This window comes from Ambystoma mexicanum, chromosome 1p, assembly GCF_040938575.1.
Source record: "Ambystoma mexicanum isolate Mex_15411 chromosome 1p, UKY_AmexF1_1, whole genome shotgun sequence".
NCBI classification, from domain to species: Eukaryota; Metazoa; Chordata; class Amphibia; order Caudata; family Ambystomatidae; genus Ambystoma; species Ambystoma mexicanum.
Window position 1 is genome coordinate 678,392,872 of NC_090921.1, and position 23,685 is coordinate 678,416,556.

General features: G+C 49.0%; 1 protein-coding gene across 1 annotated transcript in view; it reads left to right on the forward strand.

Annotated features, from left to right (window-relative positions):
- PRUNE1 (prune exopolyphosphatase 1) overlaps positions 1-23,685 on the forward strand; it is a 286,990-nt gene that overhangs the window by 154,741 nt on the left and 108,564 nt on the right. Inside the window, exon 2 of the mRNA XM_069649764.1 lies at positions 7,041-7,145. Within this exon, the coding sequence (XP_069505865.1) occupies positions 7,041-7,145 (105 nt within the window). The remainder of the gene's footprint in view (positions 1-7,040; positions 7,146-23,685) is intronic.

Below are 23,685 nucleotides of genomic sequence, written 5' to 3' on the forward strand. Positions count from 1 at the left end.
ACGCGCAGGGTTGAAAGTAATGACCATCTTCCTTAGGTATTCTATTAATAGGCTCGAGTTTAGAAATTGGAGACTCCCCTACACTGACCTGGGTTGCCATCTAGGTTGAGAAGTCCGGCTCAGATAAGATGGATTTTTAAAACCAGAGACGACTCTTGAATCCACAATCTTTGCAGAGGTGATAGTTGAAAAATAAATTGATATAGAATTGTGCATTTATTGTTTAAAGACAAATTGTGTTTTAAATATATACATAGTGTACTTCATTTAGTGACAAAAAAATGGAAACACAAGGGTTATTCACTTCAGTCATACTAAATCCTCATTCATACCCAACAAGGCAGTTACAGTATTAAAAAGTCATTAACCCGAACCTATGATATGGCATTTATAACGCGCCTATACACAAGTGTTTCAAGGCGCGAAAATACATTTTGTTGAGGTAGATGTAGAGCATACTTCGCCCCATACCAACCTGCCAGGGAGGAGGTTATTCTGATCCCCAAATATCGTATCCCACCCGGACTCCACTTAAACAGGGAAATTGCCTTCAGGGCCCCCACCTCGTTCTCCCCTAGGGACAGGTTCATTAACTCCGACTTATGTAAGCTGACCCGCAAACCTGATAGCTCCACAAATTTGGTCAGTAGTTCCATGCTTGCACTGATTGATTCTGCTGGGTTCGTCAGCGTAAGCAGCATGTCATCAGCGAACGCAGCCACTTTATGCTGACACCTCCCTGAATGGTATGCCCTGAATGGTTTCTGCCTCCCGTGCAGCCAAAAGAAGGGGGTCCAGATATATCTCGTAAAGCAACGGGGAAAGCGGACACCCCTGCTTCGCCCCCAACTCAAGTTAATTGGGTGTGACATTCCTCCATTTACTAGTATACGTGATGTGGGATTCTTGTAATTCGCTGTGACCATACTGATAAACCCTGCGCCCAGGCCCATCCTCTCCATGACTTGAAACAAGAACGACCACTCCACCTGATCAAACGCATTTTCGGCATCCAACGCTAGGAGGATCGCCGGAGTGGTCGTCTTCTGTGTTTTCTCCACCAGGTGGGCCACCCACCTGGTGTGAGCGGTCTGCCTCCCTAACACGAACCCTGTCTGGTCCTGATGAATCAGCGAGGGGAGGTGCCTCTCGAGGCGTTTCGCTAGTATTTTAGTGAATAATTTTGCTTCTATGTTTATAAGAATGATAGGTCTATAGGAAGTGCATTCTTCCGGGTCTTTTCCCGCTTTGTAAATGATCGTTATTTTGGCCTCTTCCATCATGGGGGTAATGCTTCCCCTGGACCCAAACGTGTTGAACAGCTGCGTAAGATGCCGGACCAATAAGTGGGAGTAAGTTTTGTAAAATGAAGCTGGGTATCCATCTGGGCCTGGGGCCTTATTACAGGGGAGTGACATTATGGTGGCTCTCACCTCATCATCCGTGATAGCCCAGCCCAGCTCCTCCCCGATTTCCCGGGATAGCCAGGGCCCCCAAAAATCCCTCTGAGGCTGTGGCTCCAGGTCCTGTGAGGCATACAGAGATTCGTAAAATCAGGCTAGTCTCCCCTTTATCTCTTCAGTCCGGATGAGTCCCTCCTCCCTCTCATACCTCATTGCCGTAATGACATTCTGTTCCCTGCTTCCCCTCAGAAGGCGAGCCAGGAGTGAGTCTGCTTTGTTGGCCTTCGCGTACATTATTTTCTGACCCTTAGCATTGCCTCTTCCGCCTTTTTGGTTCCAGGATCCCCAGTTGGCCCTCAGTTAACCTATATTCCCTGTATACTTTCCTTGTGGAGGTCTCACTCATTTGCACCCTTGCAGCCTCAACCTCCCTTTCCAACTGAGTTTCCAGCATCCTCATTTGTCTATTTCTCTCCGCCTTCAGAGCGATGAGTTCCCCCCTCAAAGTAGCCTTGAACGCATCCTACCTCGTGCTAAGGCTCATGTCTGTGCTATTGTTCCTCTAAAAAAAGCCTGAATCTTGCACCCTATCTCCACTCGCATCACCTGATCCGTCAGGATTTCCCCTGGGAACTTCCAACTCCACACCCCAGGCCTTCGCCTCCCCAGGTGCATCTTCATCTGCACTACCTTATAATTGGCAATCCCCATGGGACCAGCCTCGACACGCTCCACTCCTCCCACCAGTCTTGTGGAAACCCAGATTTAGTCAATTCTTGATTGGTTTCTGTGGATGTCGGAGAGAAACGTGAACCCTTCCTCTCTCCCCCCTCCCCCCGTAGCGCTCTCCACATATCCTGTAATCCGCATCCCTCCAGCCGCTCCTTGAGCTGAGGGAAAGCCACTGCTCCCCCTCTACCCCTCTGTGTTCGGTCCAGCTGCCTGTCCCAAGCCAGATTGAAATCCCCCATCAATATCACTTGCCCCCTCGCGAAATTCTCCAGAGTGCCCAGGGTTTCGTGCATGAACTGATCCTGTCCCGCATTAGGGCCATACACCGAGGCTATGGTATAAGGTATGCCCATTTGATCCCCCCTCACCAGGATATATCTCCCATTTTTGTCCCTAAGGACGTCTTGGGTTCTGAAGGCCATTCCCCTTCTGAATGCTAAGGCCATTTCCCCTTTCTTTGTAGGCCCTGATGCAAACAGTATCTGCGAGAATCCCTTCAGCCGCAGACGGCTCCTATCCTTCCTCAATAGGTGGGTCTCTTGCAGCACCAGCACATCTGGTGCGTGAGTCCTGGTGAATTGCTCCAGTTTTGTCCGCTTAAGGGGGGAGTTTAGCCCCCTTACGTTATGTGTTAGCCACCTGAAGTCTGACTTGTGTCCAACACGCCCCCCCTTGCCTGTCCCTCCATCCCCACCCCAGGTCTACTCTGGGCCGCCCCCCACCTATGGGAACTCTCCTCTCCTCCCCTGCCCTGGTCCGGCCTACCCTATGGACTCTGTCCAATTCTATCGAGCCTGGCGACACCTCGCCCAAAAGCTCTGCGAAGACCCCCTGGATCACTTCCTTCAGTTGTCGGTCAGCCACTGTCTACGGTAATGATTTGATCCTAATGTTAACCCTTCAGGATCTGTTCTCCAGATCCTCCACCATTGCTTCCATATTCCTTGTTGCCATGTCCAATCGGTCTATAGCCTCGCTGTTTGCTATTGTGTCCCTTTCACATTCCTGGAGGCCTCTTACAAGTCTGTTCTCTCCCCCAATTGAGCCATTTCTTGCCGCAATTCTCCTAGCACTGCATTGAGGCCGGTCCGCATCAATTGGAATTGTTCCTGAAAAGTTTTGGCCAGGAACTCTCTCAGATTCTGCATTTCCCCCCTGAGGTCTTGCCTCGTCATCTGCGACGGCTCGTCATCTCCTTCCTTGCCCCGCTGCTCTCTCGGTTGACCACCACCGCCTTTGCAAGAGTCCCTATTCTCCATTGCGGACCAAAGCGTATGCAATGTTCCCTGGGGCTCGTCCATGAGGTGACGAGCCTCCCCAGTCCTCCCCTTGGACCTGGAAGACCTCTATATTCGGACCGCCCTGCGACTCAGCTGCGTTGCCCGCAGATGACAAAGTCCATTGTTGTCTCCTCGGTGGTTTGGGGCCTCTCACTCCATGTCTGCTGCACCCCCCTCTGCGGGGGACCATCCCTGCCACTAGCCAAGTGTCACTTCCTCCACCGGTGGACCACACCCACTCCAGCACTGTAGACACGTGGGGCCTCTCCTTCCTTAGCCCCTAATACTCGCTGCACCTGTGTCAGGGTGCCACTACGTGCTTGCTCTCTGGGCACCGCTCCCTCTGAGCTCTCAGACCCCCTAGGTCTGTGGGATCCAGGGGTATGCTCCGCCACCAGCCCTTAGGAGCTGGTCCTGTACTGAGCCCCAGGCTCTCATGCGTTAGGAGAGGGAATCATGCGACTTGTTCTGAACGTTGCGCCACGAACCGGCCTTGCCAGCGCAGTTGGGCTGGCCTCGTCCTCCCCACTGTCCTTTGTTCTGTTCTTTTCTGTTGGGGCCCCTCCCTCACCCGGAGCCATCACTGTCCTCCGGGCCTCTGCTCCTTTCCGCTGCGCCGGGATCCGCTGCCCGATTGGGGGCCCCCGATCCTGGCGCCGCCTTCTGCCTGCCTCCACAGTGAGTGCCGGTGCTTCTAGCTTCCGTACCTCTCCTTTTGGGTGAGCCCCCACACTGCTTCCTTGCACCGGGGCCTGTGCCTGACGCTTGCCCCTCTCCGTCCTTCCCGCTCCTCTCCTCCACTCCGGCTCGCTCCTCACCTCATCTCCGACATAGCTGCTCTGGGGCAAGGTGCTGTTATCCGCTGTTGTCCCCCACTCCTCCTCTGGTCTTCACAGCAGGAGCTCCCCCGCAGGTTCCGAGGCGCCCCTCCACCGGCCTCGACCCTCGACTCCTCTCTGCTCCGTGGCCAGACCGGAGCTCCCCGCCGCAGCACCAGCGAGGCCGTGTCTCGTGCCAGCACCAGTCCGCTGCCCGCTCGCTCGGCTCTGTTGCCGCTTGCTCCCCGCCTCTCCTGGGACCGGCTGCTCCACTGGTACCTCTCGGGGCGCCCGCCACCGCGTCACGGGCTAATCCGGAGGTCCTCCCTTCACCGCCGACTTGCACTCACTCGAGGGGGGAGCCTCCCCGCTACACCGGCTGGTGCCCAGCTGCTGCCACTGGCCGCACCTCCATTCCGGGGGGCTCAGGTGTATCTCAGACACCGCCACTGGGCTCCCCAAGAGTTCCTGCCTCCTGAACTGTGCCTTAATGCTGGGGGTCACCAGAAAAAGGCTGTGGAGTCCTGGAGCAGCCGTCGGCACGTCTACTCGGTGCTGGCGGCCATCTTGGAATCCCCGCTGTATATTTTTTTCATTTGCTGCCTTCTCCACTTACTGCACACCCTCCCCCCAGCCCGCTTCCACTTCCCAGTTCCATACTCTTCCTACCTCCCCAGCCCTCCCACCATCTCTGATTGGCTGGCCTGCAGCTGTGTTGCTGGTGTACAGAGCCGTGCTGCTCGAATCCTCCTCATTGCCAATCTGCACCCAGGTGAGTGTTACTGGCCACCTTGGGACTCCTGGCCCATTCCCCGCTGTATATATTTTTTTTATTTGCTGCCTTCCCAACTTCCCGCACACCCTCCCCCAGCCCGCTTCCACTTCCCAGTTCTGTAATCTTTCCGCCTCCCCAGCCTTCCCACCGCCCCGGATTGACTGCCTATGCGCATTTAACCCACCTTGCCAGGGCAGCCCGCTACCTGGCAGCCCCTTCGGCTAAGGGCCCCAAGGCAAAGGCCAGTTCCTACATCGGCGGCTCCAAGATGTGTCTGTTGGTGTCAGCAGAAGAAGCCAGTGGCCAGCCGACAACCGGCAGCAACCACCATAGTAAGTGTGGCATGGGTGGGGAGTAGAGCAATTACTCTACTCCAGAAAACTCTGGCACTCTACATTATCAGACCTCGAAACTGTGATTATTAGCAAGTACCACCGCTAGATAAGACTGTGAATATTAGCCTGCATCACATCTAGATAGGATTATGAATGTCCGTATGTGCCACACTTAAATGCAATCGTGATTGTTGGCATGTGCCAAACCTAGATGGAATTGTAAACATTAGCCTGAGTCGCACCTAGATAGGATTATGAATCCTGAAGTGCACACTTAGATGGAATCATGAACATTAGCCTCAGTCGCATCTAGATAGAAACGTGAATGTTAGCATGTCCCACACTTAGATGAAATTTGTGAATAATAGCATGTGCCACATTTAGATGGAATTGTGAACATTGGCCTCTGCCGGACCCAGACAGAATTGCAATGATAGCAAGTACCACACTTAGAATTACAAATCTTTGCAAGTGCCACACTTAGATAAGATTGTGAAGAGTGGCCTGCTTCACAGCTGGATGGGATTGTGAGTGTGGTCAGTGCCACATCTAGATAGAATAGGGATTGTTATCCAGAGCCACGTCTAGACTGCACTGGGAATTCTATCAAGGCCAGATTTAGATAAAATCATGAATACTAACTTGCTCCATATATAGATTTTTTTGAAGGTGGGCCCGTGCCACATTTGGATACATTTGTGAATATTGGTGGGTGTCTTATATAGAAAGGATTTTGTATATTAGCCAGTATCGGTTCTAGACAGAATTAGAGATATTCATGCGCAACATCTAGATGGAACATGGAATCTTAGCACATCACTTCTAGACAGCGATGCCAAAAACCAACCCACTAACAATTTCACCCCTCTACATACACCTCTCAAACTCTAACCAAATGCAACCACAACCCTATAGCACAACAAACCGCACAAACTTCACTACACCGCAACAACAAAACAAACCACACATACCGACCGGAAAACACTCCAAGCCCAGCGAGCAGTGTTAACTGGGCTGAGGCTGCTAATGGCACATCACTGCTCTCTTGCACTTTTCCCCGCTCATTCCTACTAAACTCGGGTCCCTTCCCTTTTCCGAGCTGCCAGGGGACCACTCCGGTGGTGATAGTGTGCGGTACAAATATCCTTTAACATTAACATACTCAAAACGAGAGGAGAGGGGTGGTTGCGGAGGAAAGCTGCAGTCTTGCACAGTTTTCAGGAGGATAGTTTGATTATTCATAATTTCCTGGAGATTTTAAGTCGACTGGCACCTCCTTTTGGCTTCAACAATTAACGTTCACAAATGTAAGCCATGTCCTTCTGATCTGCGGCCATGTGATCTTCATAACCAGCTAGGAAAGCGAGAGCTGAGTCAACTATGGCAGTGGCTCGAATGTTTGGTGATGTGGTCCAGTGGAGGACACATTCCTGACCTGGTGGAGGAGAGAACATATGGTCTCGTGGTGGATGGCCCTCGAGTAGGGGAGGTTAAATTGGTTACTCTGGGAACAGCTGAGAAAAATTCTAATACCAGATTTCCCACTTGGCCACATTGTGTGCCCCTGGACAAATCGCGTCTCCCTGTGCCCTCATAACTTGATTTACCAAAACTGAAAATGTTTAAATCCATTAATGTTCATGTCAATTTTTTAAGGCTTATATTCATGTGAGTAACCTGCTCCTTTTATTTTTTAGCTAAGTGACCAGGAGAGCCTGGGGGTTCATGTCGTTTTGGGGAATGAAGCCTGTGACCTGGATTCTATGGTGTCTGCAATTGCCCTGGCTTACCTTCACTCGAAGGTGAGTATCTCCAGTCTACTGGGCATCATTTTGTAACATGCGTAAAAAGGAAACCGTGCTGGTCCATCCAGAGGCCAACTGCATCCTCAACAACATCCCTGCGTGCTTTGCAGAAACAGAAGTGAAAAATGTTACAAATATTGAAAAGCCAATTGATTTTCACTTTTTTAGAATTGATTATTTCTTATGCGCACGTCTAATTGACTTCAGTCGAAGCTGACATCAACAGTCATGCTGGTTACCTGTACAGTGCTTTACACCAAAAGACACCGCTATTCGCTGGCGTTGAAGAGGCGAGTTAAACAATTCTGTGGCATTTTGACGTATGGGGAGGCAGCATATAAGGCAATTCCACAGTGCGAGGTATTGTGCTGAAAACCTTTCGATTCTCTGCCAACAAACCTCAAGCAGAGAACAAGCTCACTTCAAGAGAGCGGAGGGAGCATCTGGGCACATAGGTCCAAATTCTCCTAGAACTATTGTGAACAGACTTTAGGACATCTGCAAGGGAAGAACAGAAACATAAATGTAACTTTGCACTCAACAGGAAGTCAATGAAGGGAACCAAAAACCACCAAGTTTGTAGGAGCCCAACACAGCCTGGTGGTGAGTGGCTGGGAAAGAAGTAAGAACTTTGCAAAGGCGATGCACTTTAACCAAACATTGACAACAGTGTTGGTTGACACATACGCATTGTATAGCTATTGGTATCCTATCTCCAGGTACTCGCACCACTCTCTGGCTATTGCCATTATGCTCAGGAAGTACCATTATTTGTCTTGTAGTGTCATGGTATGTTATTGTACTAGCATCACATGGCAAGTAATGCTAGCATACACCAGGAACGCCATCGAAAGCCAAGTACTTGCATCATTGCTAGGTATTTCCATCAAAGCCACAGGTACTTGTGCTGTTGCCATCCAGTGCCACAGATGTACACAGTTGACAGAGCAGTGCCAGCGTCAACTATGCTCAATGAACACTGCAGTGCCCGATTCTCTTGTGCCCCCTTTGCAAACAACTGCCAGATTATGTTCTATCCAATTAGCAAAGGCAGTGCCAGAATCAATCATGCCCATTTAGTGTGAGCAGTGCCACATTCCATTACACCTTCTTAGGACAGGTATGCACACGAAGGACAGATACAATTGTATCAGGGGTCCTCTGTTCCCACCATGTAAAATCGCAATCCAAAAAGGAGCACACTCTAGCCAGGAATCAACTTTGTTTATTACAGCTGGGCGAGCACAAATCAAACAGAACAGTGAACTGGAACTGATTGATGAGAGCTGACATCTGGGCATACAGCGAACATAAGTTTTATACTACGAATACAATAGTCAAGGCATTAGAAACAGTAACAGTTCAAATCTTTGTATTTTCTTATGTTCCCAAGAAACTCATTGGCTAAGCTACGTTCTATCCTTGGAGCTGAACTTATGCTAGTAGAACGTGATTGGGGCCAGCATATCAACAGTGTCACAACTATCACCTCCCCATGTGGCCCCAAATTGCTTCTCACCCCTCCCAGTGCAATTAGTAAAATAACATTTGTGCTGACCACCCTTTCTTTATCATTATGCCATTGGCCAACACCATTTTGCAAAAACACGAGACACCCTGCTTCTGGTGGGAAAGAAGACATTCACACGGCACCTGCCGCATAACGGACCTTCACAAACCTTGTGGTAGATACTCAGAGGGCTGGTCACCTCCCTGGGACATAGAAACGTACCGTTTGATTGGTCCTCCCAAGAACGTCACCTTCTTCAGCCTCCCCATTCCCATACCCACCTGCCGACAGATACTTGTAGCTATGTGAACAGTTCTCTGGCTCAGGCCCACTTCCCCTCTGCCCCTGAGTGTCCGTGGGATTGGCTTGCCGCCCTGTCATTAATCACGTAGTGCTGTGTCAGCGGCTTCAGCCGGCCCGTGAAGCACAGCCTGAGCTTTGTCTCCCTCTTCCCTGGCCCGTGGTGTGATGATCATGTGTTCAGAGCAGGTTTTCCATGCAAAGCCCAATTTAGGGGCATTCGTGATAAGTGTTTACCTGGGATTTGTCCCGATCTCGTAGTAATTTACATAAGCTCCGGGGCCGATAATGTACGCTGTGCAAACCTACCCCTGCATTTCACCCCGTGAGGCTTTCATTCATGGCACTACCACAGTTTGTGTGTCTGTCTTTCCCCTCTGGGAGTTGCCCCATCCCCTGTTCCCTACTCCCGTAAGTGGTAGGTGCGTCCCCCTAACTGGCGCTGAATTAGCACCTTTAACACACAACCATGCCCAGGTAGCATGGTACTGCCACACTCCATTATCCATGTCGTAGTGACTCCAGATACATGATCAGCAAGCACAGTAAGCCCACATTCCAATATACTCTGTTAGACTTGCAAGGTTAAATTCCATTGAGGATGTATCTGTGTGCAAGGCTGGTGCACGCACACACGTCCACTAGGGGTAGAAAATATGCCTCAACCAGGGAACCAGTTTAAAGGGAAATTTCACACAGTGCTGCGAATATTTCATACTTGTTATCCCGTGGATTGTTTTGGTGAAATGAGCACAGGCCAGGCCCGAGCAAATTTACACGTACGTTTAGTCAAACAAACGATAGGCAACCTAGCTAGCAAAATGTTTAGTAACAGGGTTCACACTCTGCAGGCATCTACTACTGTTCTTAGTCAGTGACTAATGGAAAATATAGGGAGGCTGCATCTACTTAACTCTAAAAGATCAAGAGGTTGCAGTTGATCTTCAATGTGCACTGAAGATTTGTGGTTTTACATGGCAAAAATAAAATAAAATGTCAGAACCTGGTAATGAGGCACACGAAAATAATGTGCACAGTATCTGACCATTCTGACCAAATAGCAAGACCAAGATCAGGATTCATGATTTTGGGTTCAAAAGTCACCAAATTGGCACTTGACCAAAGTCGTCGTCTTTTCCTCCCTTGCCAAGTTTTTTTGATTTGATATTACCCCAAACCAATGCTGAGTTTATTACCAAGCATTGACGGGGTTGGAAAATATTTGATGTAGATTACAGTTTCACACAAGTGCTTTAATCCGTGGATTATTTCACTTAATTCAGAGGTCTCGGATGTGACACTTCACTGCCCTGAACCCCTAAATGATATCACAGTAATGGGTGTGAAATTGCCCTTGAACCTAAAGATGGGTCAGTGTTTGTTTTTTAGAACCATGTATTGGAAATGGGAGGCTGCAGGATGTTAACAAATGGGGATTGATAAAGTGCACGAACGCCCAGCTACTGAAAGTTCCATAGCGTAGGGCATACTGCGGTTTAACAGGTCAGTAGTCGGATTGGTTAAATCCCAGGAGTTGCAAAGCAATCCGGGGTGCTTGCTGGCCGCAACAATACAGTTGATTACTCCACCGAAATGTTGGCCATGATTATAATCTGGCTCTTATTTATTAAGTCTCTGATTTTGCCACTAGCCAGACCCCTAACCATTTGTTGATGTGATATTGTACAGTGTACAAGAGTTCGGTTTCTTTTTAAGCTGTTCAGATTTGACAGATAATCCGTTTTGGTTATATGAAGAAGCAAGGATTAGAACGTGGTCTTCTGGTTCCAAAGATGGTAATTTCGAGGATAGTTTGCCTCGGTCCCTTTTCCACTTCACTCCAATCTTGTATATTTATTGTAGCAGTAGCACATTGTACTGATGGTCATTTTTTGTCTATGAACTCCCACTTTTGATAGCTAAAGCAATTGGAGTGCAGCTAGATAAACTGATATGCCACGTAGCAAATCCCTTTGGTCAAGTCGGGAAGCCAGGATTGGCATCCATAACCTTGGGCAGTAGTCTGGTTTAATAAAGTGCTTTATATTGGTGTTTATTTGTGAGCTCCCCCAAATTTTGCAGTTATGCCAACAGAATCACAGGAAGAGAAATTGATTTGCCTATGATTGTAAGATTTGTGGTCTCAGCCAAGTAAGAACCCAGATCTTCCAGCTCTAAAGTTGACACCTAATCCACCAAGCCTATTTTCCTCTTCTCTGCCCTACCATATCCTTTCACTCATTTTCCCTCTACACCTTAATAGTTCCTGTCCTACCACGTGCCTGTGGTCAGCTGGGTGGAGTCGAGGAAAGGAGAATTTTGTCTGAATGTTTGCCTGGACATGAGGAATGGATGATGGGTGAGGATGCATTTGGGGGGGCAGCGGGATTGCGTGCGTGTGTGTCTGTGGTACTGTTAATGTGCTTTTGGGGATTTGGCCAGGGGGTGTGGTATGCCGATTAGTGTGGATGGAAAGTGGGAACTTTCTGTGGGAGAATGGGTGGAGTGTTGGAGCCTGTCTGTGGGGGTAGCTGGTGCGATCATTTCAGGAGATGTGCATGCAGGGCTGTTGATGGAGTGGGTTATGTGCCTCTGAGGGCGGGTTGTCTGTGAGGAAGGCGGTGTAAAGAGGTGTGATATGGAAGCGTTGGCGGCAGACCTGGATCACGGAAGAAAGGAGGGGGTTGCGTAAGTGAGCAGCCGGGTACCAATGCTGGCCTTTGAGGGAAGGGAAAAGACTACTGATCCCAGAATGCCCCCACAGAATACCGCATCAGGGAGGGGGCCCACCGATGGGAAAAGAAAGAAAAATAAGAAAAGGGAAAACCGGGTTTCCGCATCATATCAGACCCACCAGAACAGACACAAAGCACAGGGTTAACCCACAGCGGCCGGACCAGGGAAGAGGTGGGGAATCGGGGTCAGGTGTGACAAAACCGTTGCTGAGAACACCAGGGGCTGATTACGAGGGAGGAACGGGGTCAAGGGTTAAAAGCAACTCGAAGAGTCTCAACCGGGGTCTTCTCTAGCAGGAACGGCACGTGGCGATGGGCGCCGCACCAGATTGGAGTGAGACCAGTGGAGAGTATGGGTGGGCTTACTAGGAAGAAGCGGAAAATCTACAGAGTGACGCCGTACCTTGTCCGAGACTCCAGACAGCAGTACAGAGCAGCAAATCGGCAACCAGAGGAAAAGTATTCAGAGAGGTCAACTGTGGCCCATTGCTATTTGTTTTCCTTTTCGTGTGCATCGGACGGCGGCAGGTTGAGGGTTGAAAGCCTGTACACGCCGGGGTGTGATAAGAGACAATTGGGACTGACAAACGCAAGGCGCAGCTGCAGTGCCTGCAAGGTCAAAGGAACAGTCCTCAGTTGTATGAATTCAATTATCAAGAAGTCTTAGTTGTGAAAATAAACAACGTTTGAAAGTAAAACCTCGGTTGTCTCCGGCTGACTACTTAACAAGGGGGTTGGTGGTTGGCTGGATAAGTCTACTATACAATGTCTAAGCAGTGTGATTTGTTAATATTGATAATCCTGCATGAACACATTATGGCTAATCCAGACTGGTGGTATTTATCATTCATATTCACTAGGGTCAATACTGCTAATCCTCTACCTGCTGTAATGGTTACGGCTCTCCTGCCTGCTGGTCATTATGGTACGTTTTCCTACCTCCTTTCCCCTTTTCGCCATACTTGTGAGATAGTCCGTCCTTCGGGATGGGACCGGAGCACTTTTTGACAGCATAAAAAAATATTGTCCTTCAAATATTTGTATGCAGGGCCAGCATGTGTGGCTTTAGCCCCGCCTTCCTGAGCCCCACCCAGTGCATCGCCCTTCAATCCTTTTCTCCGCACGGCCAGGATCGTGTGAACTTAGCATTGCAGGGTTTTTTGGTTTCTCTGATTTGTCCTTCAAATTTGTCTTCCCACCCCGGTACCACAGTCGTATTTTCCTCTGCCTATGTCAGAGCGTAAGGGTTTCGCCTTGTGTACTTCCTGCAGGCCTCACTATGCTTCAGCCCCTCACATCCTTTGCTTTGAGTGCCTCTGCCCAAACCATCGTTGGGACGTGTGCTTCTACTGTGACTCCCTCTGTCTGCTCACTCGAAAGAAGACCAGCCAGTTGGGAAGAGGTCTTCCACAGCTATCCTCTGGTACGCCTACAGAAGTTCATTGAAGAGAAAAGTTGTCGCCCGGTAAGTACTCTTCCTTTCAGAGCACCCCAGCTGGGTAACTCCTTCCTGGGGTTGCCCGGTTCTGGGAGGAGTCCTCCCGGCTCTAGCAGCACCAGGGTCCACCCTGAGGGACCCCAAAGAAAGTCTAAACTGGATACCAGAATTTTCTCAGATGTTCCTCTACTGGGGGCTGAAAGTACCAGGGTCTTTTCTGAGGTTTCCCCACTGGGGGCTAAAGGCACTGGGGTCTCTCCCGAGGTTCCCCCACTGGGGGCTAAAGGTACTGGGGTCTCTCCCGAGGTTCCCCTAAAGAGGGCTAGAAGAAGCCACCAGCAAAGCTGAGGAGACCCGTTCCGGGGCTAATGAGAACTGATTGAGTTCTGAGGTTCCCCTCACAAGGGCTAAACATACTATACCTTCCCCACCCATACTTGACGGGCTGGGAGGAGAGAGCAAAAGTACAGCAGGGTTTCCCAGGAGGCGCATGAGAGCATGGGCTGCACACATTTGAGGCTGCAACATAGTCTGAACTGCTGAAGAAGCCGCAAGCCACTCTTGGAAGCACTACAAGGGTACTAAGGAAGCTGCTTGAGGTGTGCTGTGCTCGGAGGACAGGCCCTAAGTGTGAAGTGGTGTCAGTAGTTGCGTGGTCCCCTGCAGGCAGTTACCAAGAGTGAACTTGGGGCTGTGCAGAGACTGAAGTGCACAGACTGGTTGCAAATGCCAGACCGAGAGTCCTTCCTCCCAAACCTTTTGTGCAATTGCTAAGGAGAGCAGGGGGAGGCATAAAAACAAGCAGCATGGATACGTTCACGAAGTCCACCCCTCCCCCCGTAGAGATGTGGACTTACCACATCAGGTTGCATCCGCCCCAGAACAGCAAACTGAAGGTGCAACCTCAGAACTGCAGCAGATGCTTGATTCCATGAGCAAAGGGTTTGCAGCAGTCTGTTAAAAGCTGGTTGATATTACATTGAAAGTTACCACCATCCGGGTGCAACTGGCCAAAGAGGTACAACATATTAAAGAAGCAGAGGAACGGATTGGTGTGACTGAAGATACAGTGCACTAATTGCAGACAGCAGTGAGCACCTTGACTAAAGAAATGAAATACCTCTGGAACAAATGTGAGGACCTTGAATCGAGATCTAGGAGAAACAATGTGCACATTATCCGGGTCCCTGAGGATGCCCTCTCAGGCAATATGGAGCAGGCAGTAGAAGTGCTCCTCAAGCAGCTACTGGATGATCTGCCAATGACCCTGTTTTTCACGATTGAGAGAGTGTACAGAGCATTAACCCTGAAACTGAAACCAGGAGGCCTCCTAAAGGCCCATCATTGCAAACATTTTAAGTTATAGATTTCGCACTCTGAAACACTTGTGTACAAGCGCGATACAAATTAAATATCATATGTTGGAGACAGATCTCCTGCTGAAGCAGGCCCGGAACCAGAAGGAACTGAGACTGGAATCACAGGTTATTAGGATTTTCCTGGACTTTTCTATAGCAGTTCAGCAAGAACATTGTCAGTTTGTAGGGGTTAAAAAGTTCCCCTGGGAGCAAACTATTCAGTATGCCATGCTATATCCTGATAAGCTTCAATTTCAATTTCCGGAAAACTGTAATTCTCCACGCTGCCAGAGGAGGAAGTGAAGTTTATTGAAGCCAAGATCCCTCCCCTGGAGGCGGCAGATGGGTCTAAGGTGGGCCATTGTGAGCTGGATGTCTGGAATGGCTGTGTTTAGGGGATGAGCTGATGGTTCAGCGCAGTGCCTAGCGTGGTGACAGTTAGCCCTGGTGCAAGTTTCCGTTTGTGATTTAGGTTGGGGTTTGGCCGTAGTTCAGCGCCTATACAGATGTGGGGTGGGAAATGACTATACTGCATGTTGGGTGTGGGCAGTGAGAGTAGGGGTGGAGGTGGGTAGTTGGGTGGGGGGGGGCAGGGTGGAGGGTTGGGGTCTGTATGTTGAAAACCTCAAAGCTTGGTGTCGCCTACAAAGTTTCAGAATTGTTGGGAAATGCAGTGCACTCTCGCGAAACTGTTCACTATTGGACCTGCATGGCGCAAGCGGTAATAAGATTTAGATTACGATACTGAGCTGGAATGTTTGGGGCTTATTGAATTGCGTAAAGTCACAAAACAGATTTAGCTCAGGCCAATCTTATTAGGACCAAAGTACTTTTCCTGCAGGAACCCCATATAGTGGAGCGGGTGGCGCAGCAAATGGCCCTGGCGTTCACCGATGTTCGACATCATACTCCACCAGGGCACGTGGAGTGATGATTTTAATTCACAAAGCACTCCCATTTTACTGGCAGACGATGATGGTGGGTGATTTCTGCTGTTCACCGGATCTTGGGCAAGAGAGAGGTGATGCTGCTTATTTGCTATGGCTCTAATGTTGACAACCCCGAGTTTTATGAGGGCTTATTCGATTTACGGGCAGGGTTGCCGGCAGCTGGCGTCATCTGGGGGTGCGATTTCAACAGAATAATGGATGTGTCATTAGATATGTTGACTGATGACTCGCGTGAATTAACCAGAGCGGCACTACAGGAAGGGACAAGTGAAATTAATATGGTGGATGTATGGCACGTGAGGCATCGAGGTGAACAGAGTTCTGCTTATTCCTAATATGTCCATTGAATGTATTGTCAAATAGATATGTGGTTTCTCTCTAGCTCCCTTCTGCAGGCTGTGGTTGACTGTGTTATAAACCTTAGAACGTGGTCTGATCACTCCCCCTTGTTGCTGGTTCTGGACTGGTCTCCTGAGGTGCAGATACAACCAACGTGGAGGTTTAAACCAGAGGCTCGCCGGGACCTTTGCGTTTTCACATGGTCTAAAAGAAACAGACATTTATTTTTCTCAGAACGTTGGCAGACGGTACAGTATGCTGCTATACAATGGCAGGCGTTTAAAGTGTTTGTATGCAGGGTGTCTATGTCGACTGAATTTGGTGTGTTGAAGACGTGAATTGAATGAGGTGGAGGTGAAACTAAAAGGGGTGCAAGAACGTATGGTAGGAGATCCCACGCCGGAAGAGCTGGCTGAGAGGAAACTCCTTCTGGATAGCTATCGGGAATTGGTGCAGATGGAGATTAGGCTTTTGGATAGGCTGGGGATGGCACGTAGGTACAGAGGCGGATAGGACCCAGAGGTTATTAGCCAGAATGGTACGGAGAGAAACTGGCAGAAGCCCGATTACGTATATTGATAATGAGGATGGGGGAGTGTGCATTCCGACAGACATACGTGTATTATTTCAGGCATTTTACCAACCTAAGGGGGACGCCACTGAAGATCAGATTGGGGAGTATTTGGATAGTAACCCTACTTCGCTGCGGTCTAGAGCTGTGTCTGAGGCCATGGAGGTTCCACTGAGCATGGCCAAAATTAAGGGCGCAATCCTGGAGATGTGAAATGGTTAAGCCTCAGGAATGGATGGGTTGGGGGGCAGAGTTTTATAAGGAGTATTGTGACACGCTGGCCATGTATTTGTTGCAGATGTGGGAAGAGTCGCTTACCGTGGGATGCCTTCCGGAGTCAGCGCGGGAAGCATTAATAACAGTAATGTTGAATCCCCCAAACGACAGTGCGCCTTATCGGCCACTTTCATTAATTAAAAATCGAATCCTAATGACGGACCTGATTCATGATGATCAATCCAGGTTTATACCAACGGTACTTTCTTTGGTTTCCCCGGATACAAGTGTGGTGGCTAGGTTATTAGACATGCAAAAGGCATTTGATACAGTGCATTGGCCATTTCTGTTCAAGGTTTTGGAGAATGCAGGGTTCAGTCTGGTACTTGTGTCCTTAGTGTGCTTGCTCTGTGCGCGGCACCTGTAGCAGGGGTTAACACAAATGGAGTGCTGTTGGAGGGTATACGGCTACAGGGTGGTACAAGACAGGGTTGCCTGTCGTCACCACTGCTATTTGCACTGGTAATCGAGCCTCTGGTCGTTCTTGTGAGACAGCAACATGCCAGTTGCGGTTTGCAGCTAGTGGGCCCACCCGCTGTATTATCTCTAAATACTGACGATATACTATTGTACATGCAGGATCCTTCCAAAGACGCTGGGTTGGTTCTAGAGACAGTGGAAGAATTTGGGAGGTACTCGGGACTTTGCCTTAACAGGGGTGAATCGAAGCTGCTTGCGTTAATGGATAATGTGCCACAGCTGGGAGAAGGTCACAGGCTGGGTGAAGTGAAGCACTCTGTTAAATACTTGGGCATTACTGTTACTAGATCCGCAACTAAAACAGTTGAATTGAATTATACAGCATATATAAGACAGCTAACTGTTAAGCTAGCGCACTGGGGGAAGATCCCGATGTCACTCATAGGTTGCATATCGGTCCTTAAAATGTTAGTACTTCCGAAGTTGTATCTATTTAACAACATCCTAGTATGGCCGGGCAGAAAGCTGTTCAGGGAGCTGCAGTCAATATTCCCGTCTTTTGTTTGGGATAACCGGGGGATTTGATTGGGCTGGCAGTCCATGGCCATCGGTGGAGGGAGGATTGAGGGCGCCTCACTTCGAGCTGTATTTTCTAGCGGCTCACTGTCTCTATGCTGCATTCTGGGAAAAGTTGGAGAATCCGTCCCACTGCATGTCGGGCTTGAGGAGAGGGCGGCGGGGACACTCCCCCCTGTGAACTATAATCTATGGAATGGACTATAAACCTAAAGGGCCATTAGATCTGCTAGCAGCCACGCAGCAAGCCTGGGGTAGGCTCCGTAGGATGCAAGGTATTGCGGCCCCATATGAAAGGTGGGTGCCCTTATGGGGTCACAACAGATTCTGCGAATGAAAAGAGCTGGAGGCCTTTGGGTTTCGTCTTGCTGGGCTGCATGCATGAGAAAGGGAGCTTTATTGAATGGGGGAAGTGCGGGCGGTTCTCAGTTACAGTCGTTGTACTACTCGAGAATGAGAATGGCATTTAGAGCGCAGAGGCTAGGTTTCCCAGCTGAACCAAGGATTAGCCCTAGTGAGTCCTATATACACGAGGCATGGGTGGGGGGAGTGGCTAATAGTGTGTCAGTACTGTTTAGCCGACTACTTGGTGAACTAAAGCACAAGGGACAGAATAACAGGGTAAGCGGGAACGTGATTTTTGGTGCAGAGTTCACTGACCAGAGGTGGGTGGATATCTGGAGCCTTACCAAAAAGGTCTTGTGTAACTCCAAATTGCGTTTGATTTAGTAAAAGATCTTGAAAAGATCATACTATACCCCTGCCAAGATACAGCATTTTGGGAAAGATAGTGCCGGCGAGTGCCCTAAGTGTGTAAGGGAAGATGCTGATTTGCTGCATATGTTGTTTACCTACCTGCGCTTAAACATTTACTGGGAGGGGGTGGGCAGTATACTGAGGGGAGTATCCGGTCCGTAAAATGCACTATCCATGGAAGTTTGCTTGTTGGGGATACACAGGGAAAATGGCAGAAGAAAAGCAAAGGTTCTTGAACATGGGATTATTGCTGGCCAAGAGGCACATCCTATTGGGCTGGACACAGAGAAGTGCACCTAAGGTATCCAGCTGGTTGCAGGACCTATACGGGCCAATGATTTGGAAGACGCATATGGCACCCTGGACGTTTTTGAATAGCACTGGAATGGGGCACTGGGCACACCGCCCAACAGTGGGAACGATTTCAGCAAGTAACATACCCTGTGAAACCAGCTTGAACTGCGCATTTATATTGTATTACTGGATTGTTTGCATTTTTGTACACCAAGCAACCTAAAATAAAGTTTTGTTTAAAAAATTGATAAACATACTACCGACCATTCTGAGGGAGCACATAAGTCAAATGTCCAAAGTCTATCATTAGCGGCTCTGCCGAGGATCCCTCAAAGAGGGCCAAGGATTAAGTCAAGGCTCCAAAAAAATCAGCCAAATCTACGGTAGCTTCTGACAGACCTGTGACGCATGTCACCACTGAGGGTCTCAAAATGGCGCCTCAACCAGTGTCGACTGTGTCAGCCATTTTGTCGGCCCTTCAGGGTCGGCCATTTTGTCGGCAGTATCCGCTCTGGATGCCAGGACCAAATCTTTTCTGCCAACGTTATCGCTTCCACCGACATCAGCTCTGCTGTACTATGTGGATCCATGGATGGGCGGGTGGGACCTTCTTGGCAACCAGTCTAGACAGACTTGTGGAGGTACAGTCCGCTTCATCGTCCAATCCCTATTCCACAGCCGAGACAGTCTTCAGAGGAGCCATTCTTCGTCGTTTCCAGACCCTGATGCACTCCGACCCTATGAAGGCATACGTTGTGGACCTATTTCCCCAGGCCACTGGAGCCTCCTGCACCTAGGGAGATGCTGCCTCTGCTGCCTCTTCCCCCCCCCCCATCTCCCTCCAGTGGAGCGACATTCAGAGCGAACAGAGCCCGAGCCTGCGCCTGCGCCACGCTCCTCAACGCCATTTGATGATCCCACCAAAAGGGATGTGCTAAGTGTTCACGAAGGCAGTGAGGATCCACCTTCTTCCATCATGGCGTTTCATGATAGGGTGCTGGATCTGATTACATTTTTGGACATTCCAACTCCTGTCACCCAGCAATGCAGGCAGCCAGGGGTTCTGTCGTGGGGCCCTTATGTTAGTCACGAGCGGTCAGGGCTTTCCCTTCAAAAGGACATTTTGGCAGATGCTCGCAAGGTGTAGGATAGACCACATACGGGCCAGCATGTAAACAAATGGATTGATGCTCTTTACAAACTACAGGCCTCGGAAGAGATTCCCTTTACTGCATGCATGCCTGCTCCCTTCTTCTACCATGGTTGCAACTTCAGTGGCTGGGAGCAACAGGGGAGAAAATGTAAGGTTGGTTCAACCACAGTTAGTTCGCTATAGTAGAATCTCTGGTGCACTGACTGGCTGGTGAGACTGTCTGCCTAATCAAGTGTTACGAGACTGGGGGAGGGCCAGTGCAGCAATAATGGAATTCTATGTGACTGTATTGGAGCCACTAGCAGAGGAGCACCTGGGTACACCAATTTGTCCCAACACTTATTAAAGCTGTCCTATTGTAAGGGTGTAAACGTAATCATTTGTAAGCACTCCAATTTTTGCAGTTGAAGTCAGGGTGAGATTACATTATTTGCCCTGGATCAAACACTTAGGCTGAATAGCGGAGCAGAGATTTTAACCCTTTCTGCAATTTTGGCATGGCCACCTTCTTCCACGCTTTACTTGGAACAAATATTTAAGTTTTGGGTGTCAAGACCTACAATAGTACTGTCCTATAGAGCTTACTTGCAAAAGACACAAATTGCATAGTAAAGCATCATGGCAACATGTAAATCCTTATAGCAGCATGTGGGGGCAAAATAATAGTGTACTTTTTTATTTTCCACATCCTGAATGGAAAACCTATAAGATGCAAAAGGCAAAATATCTATTTACCCCCTTTATTTTCGGCGCTTTAAGACGCACAATAAGATACATTGTGTCATAAACTCACTTAGGTTTGGAGATTCGCCACGAACCTCCAGCGTTTTGTTCTGCATGTTTTAAGAACATTCAACTAAGGACGACATCAAAGCGAACTTTACTTTTTAGCATAACTAACTATTAGATGTTATGGGTGTGAATACATTTTGAAAGGGTGCTTTATTGTGTTGCTCTCTTTAACTGTCACAGATTTGCAAGGTGACTGGTGGTCTTTCAGTTGCAAATTTACCATCGTGCATAAGAAAGGCTATGCTGCTGATAACAGAAACGTGTTGTCGATTTCATTACGGCACTGGCTGCAGAGCCAAGGAGACAGCCTCTATGTCTGGGGGGGAGGGGCGACTGTGACTCTGAGAAACTGGCAGTGCTTGATCATCCGAGCTGAGCAGATACCAAGTAAATTTGCCTCGGAAGAAACAAAATGTTTCCAGAAGCATGTTCCTGATCCTTTGTTAAAGGGCACGGAAGCCCAGGCTAGCCCCTCATGTAACATTTCGGGGAGGGGGACGGGGTCGGGGGTTCAGCAGCCTGGTCTGCTCAATGACGTTGTGCGCCTGACTACCGCAGACTTCACATGCAATAGATACATATTCCATTGTATGCACTTCCTGGTGGCCTGGAAGCAGAGCTCTGTGTGTAGCAGCAGCAAGCCGGGACAGCTGCCTCGCTCCACTTTCACTGACTTTTGACTGTTGAAGAATGAAATACAGCCAAAGAATGATCGTATGAGCGAACTGCAGCCAGCAGAGGGCGCTGCTTTACTGCATATGTATCCAGTGATGGAAATGAAAAAAAATACTTAAATTGCCCAGGGACAGATCAGGCTGATCGGAGGGGGGGGGGGGGGGGGAGGGGGGCTGCTGGGGGTTGCGCCGCCAAGTGGTGGAGCCGGCCAGGCTTGTAAAAATAAAACGTAAATGAATAAGCACAGGATTTAAATAACAATGTTTTAGACGACTTGACGGGTGAAAAAAAAAACGTAATAAACCATTCTGACAATGTACTTGATCAGAAAGAGTGAGTCTAGCATTCTTTACCGTTTCCTGAATGGAAACATACATTCACCAGCATGCAAATTCATGTAAACTTAAAGAAAAAAATCGCCTCCGGAGCTTAAAATAAAACGCCATGAAATAAAATTCAGATGGTGTTAGGTATTGTGTGAGACAGCACGCAGCTTTATGCATCGGTCCTGTTTCTAATCGCCACCCATTTGGAACATTTATTTTGCTGGGTTCCATATCCTGGGAAATCCCACCCAATCCCATCACTGCGTGTATTGTAGAGCTGCCTTTTCAGAACTAAGTAAATGTTCAAATTAATACTACAGCGGTATCACGGCTTTGACGTTGATTTTTGCTTGGTGGCTGCCTCCTGCTGCCTCTACTTGACTCACTCACTCTTCCTCTCCAGTCACTCGCATTGCCCAGATCTGCTGGTCCCCTGTACTACGGTGAAACTTCACTCTGCTCCTCACTCCCTGAGCTTCATTTCCACTGACCCCATCTCTGTGCTGCAATACCTGTGTCATCCTGCATTGTATGTGACTGTGGGTGTAAAAATCAATTTTAGGTGTGCTTTCACCCTGCATTGTATGTTTCTGTTGGGGTCCTATACTGTTTTGTTATTTGTACTCTTAACACCCACTTGGCCGACTGTGTGTCTGGTTCAGAACTGTGCATTGCAGCACCCCCCCCTCTTTTCTCTCTGCCTCTCACTCCTCCTCTCACTCCGTGATGGCACTCTCCATCTCCCCAATCTACTCCAACTGCTGCACCATCACCTATCCTCCCTCTCACAAAATATGGACGGAAAAAGCATAAAAAAGACATCCTGGCTGCAAACCCTGACATCCCAATTGCAGACACCCATGTCCGTGCATCCTCCAGAGAAATCTTCACTGACATCATTTTCTCTGTCCCATCTCCTGACCATTGGACCTCTCGCCTCCCTGCCACTCTCCCCTCCTTATTCTTCCACATCCATTAATGGCGGCACCAAGTGGAAGTCCTCCTTACACGCTTCTTCTTATCTCACTGCTGCATCAATGTCTACCTCACGGGCCCGGTCCTGGCTCAAGGCCCTCATGCAAACCTCCTTCTCTTTGACCGGATCCTATCTCTCATCAACTTCCTTCCATCCCCTGCTTCTACCCCCGCTGTTACCCCATTTCTGACTGAAGTCCAAAAAACCTTCAAAGGCAGTGATCGTCTCCACCTGGCGACCCTCACCTCACGCTCAGCCATCAAACACTTTGCTGACATCTGCCTTCTCTTCAAAGACACTGACGTGGACATATTGCACTCACTGAAAACTGGTTCAATGCCAGCTCAGTTATTTTCTTCGACTCACTCCTTTATTTTTTTTTTTATTTTTTTTTTAAAATGTTTATTTTAAACCAAGGCAGGGTGACAACAGTACAATGTAAACAAGGCATGCAAGGCAAATCCATAACTCCCCTCCAATTTCCCAACCGCCTTCCCCCATGGCTCTTGGTCTGGGGACGCTTCCCGCTAGTTTGTATTTTCTGTGCCTGCTTCGGCTTTGCTCACCTTTCAGGGAGCGTCTTGGTCTCTCAAGGCCCGCCGGATATTGGTAGACCTGTGGGTTACTGCGGAAAATTTCTGGAAATACTCCAGCACTGGGGCCCAAATGTTCTGAAAGCGGTGGAGGAATCTGGCCCTTGCCGCTGTTACTTTCTCCGTGATCCGTATGTCCTATATTTTCCCCCACCATTGGGATATATGGGGGCCGTCCAGGGCTTTCCAGAAGCGGACGATCACTATTTTCTCAGCCAAAAGGCATTGAGTCAGTAGTTTAGCTCTGTTTCCAGAACGTGGCTAGATCCCGGGAACCGGGGCCCCTAGGAGGACTGGCTCAGGCTCCAAGGGGAGAGCTGTCTGGGTGATCTGTTCAATGGTAGCTAAACATAGTTTCCAGAATTGTTGGATCTTTGAGCATGTCCACCACATGTGGAAAAAGGATCCTGGTTGGCTGCACCCTCCAGCAAGCGTGGTCGAAGGACTGGTTCATGTGATGGAGCCTGAGGGGAGAGTAGTACCCGCGCAGCAGAATTTT